This window comes from Harpia harpyja, chromosome 1 (genome assembly GCF_026419915.1).
Source record: "Harpia harpyja isolate bHarHar1 chromosome 1, bHarHar1 primary haplotype, whole genome shotgun sequence".
In the NCBI taxonomy this organism is placed as follows: Eukaryota; Metazoa; Chordata; class Aves; order Accipitriformes; family Accipitridae; genus Harpia; species Harpia harpyja.
In genome coordinates, this window is record NC_068940.1 from 87,854,175 (window position 1) to 87,866,215 (window position 12,041).

Below are 12,041 nucleotides of genomic sequence, written 5' to 3' on the forward strand. Positions count from 1 at the left end.
ATATGTTTACTTCTGTCTGTTCCACCTACTCGAAACTGCTGATGTTCTCCTAAAATGCAGGTTTCATACAATTTTAGGCAAGAAAAGATTTCCTTGGAGACAACTTGTCATAAAGTTTACTTTATCTATGTTTTACTAAATGCTGTGCTTGTATAAAAAAATGCTTATAAAAGAGAAAAGTATCAGAACACAGAGATAAGCAAAATAGGTGGTGATGGATAGGAATATGTTGATAGGATAAGAATATGAAGAAAGGTAGATTCAAGAAGAACAATTAGCCACCTTGGTTATCAAATAAACCAGAAAGAGCCTTGTAAACAGAGTTTATCAGAATTTTTACCCTTTTTCTTTTATTTAGGTAGGGGGGAAATTCCAAAGGGAACAAATAAAATATAACTCAAATAAGTCAGTGAGTCTTCCCATGTATTGTATTTCACAATTGTCGATTACAAGCTAGGAAATGCTGATACATGTCCAGATTTTATTCTCTGTTTCTCCTTGAACATTTCCAAGCTGTTCCTCTTCTGTCATTTCTCAGCAGTCTCTTCTCAGCACTAGTTAGAGACAGGTCTTAAGATATATTAGAGATCTCTCTTGTTTTCTTCAGTATGATCAAAGCATGATCAAAGTTGAACTTTAGACCCCAAGCAATTTTCTAAACGCTGCTCATTGCTTTCTGAAAGTTCAGCTGTAGCACTCAGAATAGGAAAGCATTATTCTTAGGAGAAAGTGTGGGATCTACCATAGTATGTCGCTGTAAGAAACATGAAATGATGTGCCCAGTGTAATTCAAGTTCTTCCTTCTCAGGAAATCTTGTGACTTAATGAAAGCCTGTACAGCCTTGCTGGTGTTCAGTATGATACTACATCAGTGCCTGCTGGCACCTATCTTATTGAAATGGAGCCTTCCAAAGCCAAGAAAATAAGCTTGGAAAAGTAACAGCCTCTGATATAAATATTCCCATCTTCCTTGTGCATCAGCCACAGGAAGAAAGGTATTCTACATACTATATGCAGTGGCCAGTGGGCTACGTGCGTGGTTTTTAAAGCAAATACAAATGAAAAGTGCTGAACTTAATCCATTCTGGGTAAAAAATAGAAACATGAATTAATAATCTTTATTCTTAGGATATGTAAATTGGTAGCATTAATAAATTGTGTTGTTTTCTGTTTCTTTCGTGGTAGTTTGGATTGTGCTTAAATGTTACTTAGAACAAGACATTTGTGTCTTTTCCAGAATTTCTTGCATCTCCACTGCATCCCAGTTTTGCTGTCATCATCTTATTACAGCTGTCATCACAAAATATGTAAAAACCACCAATCTAATCTGCAGAAAGTCAATCAAATAATGGCAGACATTTTCCAAAGTAGTGGCACTGGAATGTATCTCCTAGAAAGCAAATGTCACTTTCTGCCTCTAGCACAAAAGGGCATTTTTACATCATATTAGGCATTATATACCACATTAGGTTAAAGAAGTATGATGTTAAAACAGTTTAGTTTAACCAGATCAAACTATGTGCAGACACTTCAACTTATATTGAAGTCTGACTTATACCAGTTTAGTTTCTCTTTAGTTTTCTAAGCCATATATAAAATGATATACAGTATCTACTCTTACAGTTGTCGTTACTTTACCGTAAAGGCACGCATTTAATTGATTTTGCTAAACACGTACAATTTGTGGACTTTGTACCAGCTCAAAGGGTTTATGTGAAAACCACATGTAGATCTAAATGGAGATCTTATGGAGGGCTAAATGTAATAGACTGGATAAACTTTTAAGACAAGGCTGCGTTACTTAATATTTTATCTTATCTGCTCCTGTTGCTGTCACAGTGCTGTGGCAGTGTGACAGCTAGGGCACACAGAGCTCCCGTGATCTTCTGTCTTTTTAACTTCCTATTCTACATGGAGTTAACCCAGTAGTTGCCGTTGGTAGCCTCCTGCAATCTCCTCTGCGTTGCTTACTCATCTTTGACATCGGTGTGCATGGGTCACTGTGAAGGATGGGAAAAATGAAGGTCAAGTGAAAGACGACTAATATAGTTGTACATTTTGCATTGAACTTGAAGTACCTGAAGTTGTTCTGTCTCCAAAAGGCAAGGAAGGGAGGGGGGTAAGTAACTCTGCAAGCATTAGACACAGCTTTAACGAGGAACAGCCTGCTTGACCTGATGGTCTTATTTTTGCTTTCAGTAGGGTTTAGAGGAGTCAATGGGCTGACTGGATTGAAATTCTTGTAATCTGGTAACTGTTTGCTCTTCTGTATTTAGCAACACTCAGCTGCCTTGCCAGGCCAAATGGTGTGGTATAATATGGTACAATGTTGAGCTTCATGATGGCCACTGTTTGATGCTACTAAGTATTGTAATGGCTTACATGTCCTCAAGCAACTCAAACTAATATTACTACATGACAACTGTTGTAGCGTTAGGTGATATTTTAGAGCAGAAGAATGAAAGTCCTTAGCTAACATATTTAGAGTGCTGTCATCCTATAAACAGAGGGATTTGATTTTAGTGCACTCTCATCCATTTATTGCACTAAGCAGTTGATCAATCTTGGCAAGACTTACTGAGTTGCCCTGGGTCCTACAGAAAATTGATAGCAAAGCCAGATACTGAATTCAGAATTTGTGGGTTACAGTTTGTAATATTCTCACACAAAGACCACCTTTCATTCCTTACACGCAATCAGAAACCAATTTCTAAAGCATTAGCTGAGCCATAACTTTATAAATCATCATGAAACCAAGAAAAGTATAGCAATAGCTTAACTTAAAAATGTTAACAAATGCTAAGGGAATGAACCCACAAATCAAGAAAATCACACTCCATTACAGCGAAGAAGCCGAGAAGTCCAAATCATGCTGTTCCTAAAAGAGGCAGAGAGAACATTTTTATAGAGATTCCTCTGAGCCTCTGGAGAATCCTTCCAACTGTACATTCCCTTATTCCCTCCCACAGTCACTACATGTAGGTCATTAATCATCTCTTCAGGAATCTGCATTGTGTACAGGAAAAAAGCTTAAATTTGGAGAACCATATACCTGCCCCATAAAACAAGCAGTCTCCTGGTAGGCTCACATTCCAGATGGAAATGGGGCCCCAAAAGAGGGGGAAAATCCAGTGACTCTACGGACCTCACTGTAGGCTGTAACCCTCTGTGTTCAGCTGTCCTAAACATTATGTCCTCCCTCTTTGCAGGAGCATATTAACTCAAACCCGCAGTCATACAAATGGGGTGATACAGCTTCCAGGCTAGAAAAGACATATGTAATAGGGTGGAGGACTGGTGAAGTGAACTTGGATCTGTAGGTGCAGGTTAGCCCCAGACCATGCAGCAAGAGAGGGTTTCTGCTCTTTGGCTGCCCAAAGAGGAGAGGAAGCACGTGGAGAGGAGGTGTCACCAGATGGCTTGTAGAGATCTCTCATGTGGAAACAGCTATCAGACACCCTGAAGCTCCTGAATGAGAGGAACCAGATCAATAACAGTCCAAGGATGGCTATGGAAGAAGAACAGTTGTGGGTGAAAGGATGGTCAAATGAGATTAACATAGGTACAGTAGTGTATCGGATAACAGGGATAGTAGAGAGGAGAGATGGGTTTGACCTGCCAGATTCAGCTGATTTGCCAAATGTCAGAATGTTCCAGCACTGTCACTGGCACACAGTTTTATTACCCTGAAATAAAGCTTGGAGAGGGATGAAAATTTCTTGATTCCTTGCATAGATGACTTTAAAAAGGACAGATATATATTATCATAGATTTCTGATACATCAAATAGCATCTATCCTAAGCAGTACACACCTTTGATTATATATCAAACTTATATAACTAGCAAAAGTAGTACCCAGTACCCAACCAAGAAGTAGAAATGGGCAGCTAAGAAATCAGTTTTCAGTATATCTCACTTTCCCCCACAGCTCAGGACTTCAGACTGCGATATTTTTTACAAAATTACAAACCTTGCAGTGTCTGATGGCATCCCTGTGAACAATATAAAAAAAGTTGTATTACGTTGTCACAGCAAGTTTTAAGTTACCTAAATGCTGTGTTCTTTAAGGATCATCAAGTTTCTGTGATTCTATAATATTCTATAATAATTTTACAGTAATAGTAATAATAATATATAAGCATATCTGACTTTCCTAAGCTAGTATTTGAAAGATAGTGTTTTTTATGTAAGAACAAGATACTCGTTTTGCATTAGTATTAATAGTATGGCACAATCTACTTTTATCAATAAATGTATTTTTATATAGCTGGACATGCTACAGCTTCAAAATCATGGCCAGTACCAAAATAGTCATTACCTAACATGTACGTTGGGGAATGCAAAGGAAGTTCTGCAGTTAACACCTAGACTATTAAAAAATGGCGTTTGCATGTGTCCTGGTTTCAGCTGGGATAGAGTTAATTGTCTTCCTAGTAGCTGGTACAGTGCTATGTTTTGAGTTCAGTATGCGAAGAATGTTGATAACACTGATGTTTTCAGTTGTTGCTAAGTAGTGTTTAGTCTAAAGTCAAGGATTTTTCAGCTTCTCAAGCCCAGCCAGCGAGAAGGCCGGAGGCGCACAAGAAGTTGGCACAGGACACAGCCAGGGCAGCTGACCCAAAGTGGCCAACGGTGTATTCCATACCATGTGACGCCACATCTAGTATATAAATTGGGGGGAGTGGGGGTAGGGGATCATTGCTCGGGGACTGGCTGGGTGTCGGTCAGCGGGTGGTGAGCAATTGCACTGCGCATCATTTGTACTTTCCAATCCTTTCATTATTACTGTTGTCATTTTATTAGTGTTATCATTATCATTATTAGTTTCTTCTTTTCTGTTCTATTAAACCATTCTTATCTCAACCCACGAGCTTTACTTCTTTTCCCGATTTTCTCCCCCATCCCACTGGGTGGGGGTGGAGTGAGTGAGCAGCTGCGTGGTGCTTAGTTGCTGGCTGGGGTTAAACCACGACAGCATGGAGGCTCTGAAAATATTATCACACATTCTGTTTCTGTAATGATTAATATATGTAGTACATACTCATACAAGTAAAACAGTGCATAAATCCCTATGGCAGATGTGGTTATACCTGAACCTACACGTTTTTCTAGTCTGATTCATCTGTAGGAGCTGTTTTCATACACTTGTTTCCAGACCTGTTTTGCCATAAAACTAAGACCATACAAGAAACACTGTCAACTTAATAAACCAGCATTTCTGTACCAGTAGTGCTGCATAGATGCTCTCATACCCATGTGATAATTTCATATTCATCTGACCAACCAGCTAAAAAAATCATGGGTTTTGATGAACATTAAGAATTCATCCACTTGCTGCCATGTGACCTAACAGCAAACACTCATTTTATCATAAAGCATTCCTATATGAGAAGAAATTGCAGGGTTCATTCTCTATCTCTTTGTGACAAATGCAGAGGTTTGCCATGAAAATTCATTCTTCTGGTAAAAAGACAGGAGAAAAGAACAAAGCTCAGTACTGAGCAATCATCTTTAGGCTGATTGCTGCTATTTAGGTCATCTATATCCCTGGCTTTGCTAGTATAGCTGTGTCAGTCAGGAGGGTTAAATAAGGTATTGCATTTTATCCCTTAAAGATGCATGTGCGTATAAGAAGTGAGTCTGAATTGGAGCTTTTACCATCTGATCAAAATGTCAAAGTAAAAAAGAATGACATGGGGTTTTGTCTGTCATTTGCCCTTGGTTCTATGTCACTTTATATAAAGGAAAGTAGCCAGGAAGTACCAGAAATTCACCTATTTTTCTTCCATTTTACCATAAAAATTTTTTGTGTCTCTGCCCTCACAGAAATATTAATCTCTGGTAAGTAAACTCTTTTCCATCTCATATCATGAGAGGTGTACATGTATGTATCACAATTTTATTTTCTTGTGGATAAAACTATCACAATAGAAACTTTGTGTAAACCTTAACTTTAGATAATAGAAAACAACATGTTTCGTTATTTTGCAGGCCTCAGTGGTTAATATGCAATAGTGAGAAAAACAATTTTGAGAAACTATCCACAATGTGTTTACAAACACTCTAAAGGGCAGTCCCAGTTTGTACACACCTTTGTTCCTGTTAAAGTCAGCATTACAGTCCCCATGGGCCAGGACAAGATTTTCATTCATGATAATTCCTTGAGTTTTTTTGTTTTTCCTACACCAAAGGAAGCTAACCTGACTGTAACTAGAGATATAATATAGTAATATAAAATCAAAGATGATAAAGTCCTTATGTGTTTATCATGCAAATAATGAGAATGTTTTTATTGTGTTTTCACTTTTATTTTCTAAACAGCATTCCAGCAGGAGAACAGTTATTTCATGTTTGTATTGTGTGCCTTTATATTTGGGGAAAATATATTACTTGCTGTTTCTGTCCTGTCATTCAGCACCTGAGAGGCAGACTAACCTTGGAGATGTTAACATGCTCCTTCTGCTTAAAAGCTTTATGCATGTAAGAATTTGGGGAGGAGTTATAAATATAGAGCATATTGTATGTAACAATTGCTTTTTCGAGCACAAAAAAAAGGAAAGTTTGGGAAAAGTTCCACTGAGAGAGCTCCTTTTGGGAAAGGATTGGTTATAAGACAAATATCCTCCCATGAGTTTAGTCTTGCCTAGAACAGCAGATGTGCTGTGATAATCTTAATAAGATTTCTTTCTACACCTGAAAAAGTTTCCCAGTCCTTTTTTTCAACTGTTTCCCTTGGTGGCTTTTTAAAAGAACTATCAGTTGAATTTTCAGCAGAGAGTATTTTCAAAGTTGACAACACTGTTTATTGTCTCTGTGAAAAGAGAACGAAATCAATTTCTCATGAGTATTTGAGCCCTGGGGTCAATGAACTGAATTTTGATTATGGAAATTACAAGTTACTTACACTTGTTGTCATTTAAGAAAAGCATTTCTTCTATTTAATTATTTTTTGCATTTGGCATTCTGATCACTGCACTGATGTCCATGCAGTGTTCAACCCTAGACTAGTAGAAATCTGGGCAGACAGTTGTCACCTGTGTTATTTGGAAGAAACAGCGTTCTCATTTGCAAAGCTGGATGCTAAACACTGAGAAAATATCAGATCAAAGGGGATTCATTTGATGGCGTTTACAGAGTGGTTAGGACCTTTGCTGAAGTCCAGCATTTTTTAATATGCAGAATATGTTGTTCGGCCATCAACCATAACATAGTGACAATACAAATTACTTGTTTAGTGCAAATTGGCCTGAAAATGTGTACAAGTGACAAAGTAGTTTATGATGCACCGATGTGGCATTGAAGGGAAGAGTCAAAGAGAATGAAGCTGTCAAAAAGACAATTATGAGACAGACAAACTATGAATCCTCTGCTCCTTCTGGGGAGCAGTTACTTCTCCATAGGGCGACTCACACAACTAACTGCTTATCGCTGGGAATTAATAGCCCAGCCCAGAGCATGTACAATAAAGCAGGCCTTTCCTCATGGCCTTTCAATTGCTTAATTTGCATTTGTTTGGTGATTTGAAATATATGTGCAAGTACTAAATATTGTTACAATGCATGAACAGAAATTAAGACTGGAGCTTGTATACATTCATCTATTCTCAGCTGAAAGCAAATAGCTATTTAATAAATAATTAATGGATATGTCAAGTAAAAGACTCTGCTGCCTGAAAGTTAGAGGAACATTTTTCAGGGTCACCTTTCTTTCCTGTCTCCTCCATGGATCTGGCATCCTTTGCTACATAGCGCTATAACTACCAGGAAGTGTTTTAAGTGCCCTTTGGGTGGGAATACATTTGAAAATAGATCTTCCACATCCTAGGCAATATCTCCTTTCTTTCACTGCAATGTAAAGGATGGCCTGGAAATTTTCACTATGTGTACTGTGTTAAAAAAAAAAAAAAAGAGAAAAAGAAAATAGGACTGACACTGCTTTTCTTTTTTAAAAGCTCCTACACATCAGCATGAACTAAGCTTTAAGAAAGCTAAGTAAATCCCTTTGTAGGATTTAGGCAGGTAGAGGCCTGGTTCTTGGATCCTGTTCATGCCTAAGCTCAAACTTGATGTCCACAGTCAGCACAATTAAAACTGAAGTTCCTGTGTGAACAGGCACACATGAACCTTTCAATAAAAACAAAGGGTTTTTTATTAGATTCATTAATGTCTCCTATGTCCTAGTTTAGCCTCTCAAATTATCAGGTTCTTTTTCTTTGTCCTCTGATTCTGTTACTAAGCTCCTTACTCCACAAGCTGTCTCACTGACTTCATGGGGAAGAGCAGAGCAACACTGCGAGGTTTCAGCTGTCCTGCTTCAAGATTGAGGAAATATGGACAAAAGCAGTGGAAATGTGTATGAATCCCTTCACTTCCCCCATAGATTCACTTCCATGTTATAGTTAAAAATATCTCTTGGCTAAGATAATGCATCTTCATTTTCCTTTTCTCCCTGTTGTTGCAATGGTGCCGTGCAATCTGCTGGGTGATGAACCATACAGGGCTTCCTTGATCTGGTGAGAAAAGTGCTTCCATATGTGGATGCATGAGCTGTTACGCTGAGATTAATCATTCCTGTTTTCTTTTATTGCCCCTCATACAAGGCATTTAACACTACCTGGATCAATAGACCTTTCTTCTTTTATTTTCCAATTCTCTTTTTTAATATTAGCATGGAATGCTCTACTCACAATCTGATGAATGGTAAAAGAGCATGTGCAGTTACTGTTGTTTTTATTGTTGTTGTTACTATTAATAACAATAACAGTAACTTTTTTGAAGTGGTATCCATAACACAGTAGCTGTTTTCCAAGAACAAATAAAAGGGACAGTCCCTGACCTCACAGGCCATGGCACTCTAAGACAACCAAACAAATAGTTCAGGGGATGGCACAACAAAAAGGATGACTGCTGAAATCAACAATTTTCATCATAGTCAGCCTAGCAAACAAGCATGGTGAGAGGAAATTTAAAAGTGGAATTGAAAGAAAATTTCTCGTAAGCAAGACCAGAGACAGGTGTTGTATGGGGTAAGGCATGGAGGTGATTTGAAGGATTGCCAGAAAGGCAGAAAGCAGTGGGAATATTAGAACAATGTAAGTTTGTGAAGCCAAATGACCAGTGCTCTTCTGGTGTTTCTTAAACCTAGGGCTTCTGAGCTGCTGTTTTGCCTGCAGTAGTGGGTAGAACAGCAATTCTCCTTTTATGCAAGAGGATGAGGAAGAGTCATTGCTTATCACCATGTCTGTGCTTGCTGTGATATTCCAGGTTGTCCAAAGTAGAAATCACACTCAAGCACAAGCCATTCTACGGATGTTGGCTAATTTATTGAGAGACTTTTTCCACAAAGATTTAACGGTGTTGTTAAAAGACTTTCAGTCATTTATTTGGAAGCACTGCTGACAAGTTGCTTGTGTGACAGAGACAGCCCTCTTTTCTCCTGACGGAAGCATAGCGTGAGCAGCCTCTTTGTATAAAGTTTAGTAAATGGATGGTCTTCTGTAATTCTTTGGTATGATGAGTGTTCCATTCAAACCAAGATTAGAATATCACAGTGTCATTTAGCATCCATCTGTTACACTTTTGGCTGTCTGATTCAGTTGCACAGGGTGGTTCAGAACCCCTCTCCAAGCTAATGAATCAGGCTTTCAGAATGTGTTTATTAGCTAGACCTCACAAGGGTTTGTGGCATGTCTCAACTTGAACCTTTAAAAAAAAAATACAACATTCAAAATATATTCAATTAGTACTTTTTGTCTGTAGGGCAACTGCGATAGTTTTATGAGAAAATCAAAGCAAAATTCATTATGATGGTAATTAGAACTTCAGAATGTCCAGATTGCATTCAAAAGAAAGGATATTAATTTTGTTTATTGAGTTAGAATTAGAAAAACATTTGGAAATGTCTGTTCATTAAGATTATGAGAGTATTCAGTTGTGGGAAAGAGAAATCTAACATCTTTTTCCAACTTGGGCTGTGGAAATTGAGGAACATGTAACACAGAAAAAGCAAATGCTCAATTGCCATCTGTGAAATGGAGTGGATAAGACATACGTTACTGTGCTAATAAGTGTGCCATTTTTGCAGCTTCCACAGACGACAGTGCGGCAGAGAAGAAAGGTGGAACACTTCATGCTGGCTTAATTGTCGGCATTCTAGTCCTGGTCCTCATTGTGGCTGCAGCCATCCTTGTGACAGTCTATATGTATCATCATCCAACGTCAGCAGCTAGTCTCTTCTTTATAGAGGTAAGACAAAAGTAACATCTTGTGTCACTAGTCCTGTCACTTGGCTAGGATAATTGGGGTCTCCAGAATAGAACTTTCTTAACTAAATCTAGAAAGTATTTTCGTAGTGTAAGCTTTGAAGAAATGAACCTCTCCTAACAGGTGATACTATTTTGTTCTTAGCATGTTTGTCACTCAGCTGCTTCTTTAACTACCATTGCTATTACTTTTTTTGGTTTTTACACAGGACATATATCTAAAAGATGTATCTCAGTTACCTCTCCACCTCTCTTTCCTATCCTTCATTTTCCTCACAGTAGCATTTTTCCATTAGCTTTCATGTGCACTGGCATTTTATTGCAGGACATATATTTTTTCTATTATTTTCCTGTGGAAAAATAAAATGTATGCATTCTTAATTCTCCAGAAGAGCTGACTTAAAGTAAGTTTTCAGCTGGAAACCTGTGTTAGCTCTTCTGTACATTCATTTGTAGAAATCTTTTAACACTTTGCCTCAGAGTGTGGGAAAGATACTTTTCACCTAATTTTAACATCTAAATCTAATATCATCTCCCTTTGCTCTTTTTATTAGTGTAGAGAGAAACAGACTCTTTTAGACCATGATTCATCTGACCTGTTTGAGACATCTCCGTTAGGATTAGATAGATTACCATTTTTCTCCCTCAAATAGAGGTAGCTACCTTAGGTGCAGACATCTACATTGCAGATGGTGACATTTAGTCAGCTCGACTCCACTGCACATGACAATATGAGAAAGGAACATTTTCCATAGGTGTTTGGTTCTACAAAAAGCTATGAATTCCTACACCTACTTGTGTTTTTTGCAACTCAGCAATGTTCCTCTACCTTATGATAAGTACAGAGTTGCTAAACATGAAAGAAACTGCTGGCTGTTCATAACCCCCACTTGCAGTAATCCCTTACTTTTCAGAGCCTGGTCATTTTCTAATGGGCAATAGTGAAGAAGCAGAACTACTGGAAGTAGTTCTAGGGATTGTCTAGGGATTGCTTAGGTAAAAGCCTGGACCAGGAGGATATCGACTTTCATTCTTAGTGACAGCGGTGTGAATTGAAGTGAGACATGAACATGAACACAATGATTCATCTTTAAAAACATATTATTATAAATATACTGCTTAGATGCAATAGTAGTGGCAGAAATCAAAATGAATTGTTTATCGGTATTCCAGGCTCAAGCAGTGTAACTGTGTTAACCATCAGGGAACAGCATCCGTGTAATAAAATCAATAGTTTTCTTTCATGTCTATGCGACATTACAAGCCAGTTCTCTATTGATGTAGATGACAAAACTCCACTGAAGTCCTTGTACAAGAGAAAAGGATTTGTCCCTTTCTTTTTTTCACACACAGATTGAATTGCTGTTCTTTCACTCTAGTAAAAACAAGTTTCTTTTCTGTTATGATGTGTCCAAAAAGGCTAAGTAAATGGCAACACCATTTTTTAAGAAGAATACCAAATTAAAACACACATTTATTTATTTATTTCTGTTCTCAGTGTAGTAATGGCATGTTAATTTATCTCGTTCATTGATATCATACTCACATGCAAACAGTGGTGCCTTAATCAGTTTTGTTTGACCAATTCCACTGAATTTAATCTTTAGGTGGCATTAATCTATCTATGCAGTCAAAGCTAAAATGTCTTTTAGCAAGCAATGTAGGCTTTTAGAAAAAGTAGAAAAACATAATCTTTCTTTCTAAAAAAAGGAGAAATAATTGAATAAGGAGAGGAGGAAGTCAAAATCAAATTTATGCAAAACGTAGTTTAAACTACAT

General features: G+C 37.7%; 1 protein-coding gene across 1 annotated transcript in view; it reads left to right on the plus strand.

Moving 5' to 3' along the window:
• PLXDC2 (plexin domain containing 2) overlaps positions 1 to 12,041 on the plus strand; it is a 283,574-nt gene that overhangs the window by 258,071 nt on the left and 13,462 nt on the right. The window contains exon 13 of the mRNA XM_052803968.1: positions 10,085 to 10,245. Within this exon, the coding sequence (XP_052659928.1) occupies positions 10,085 to 10,245 (161 nt within the window). The remainder of the gene's footprint in view (positions 1 to 10,084; positions 10,246 to 12,041) is intronic.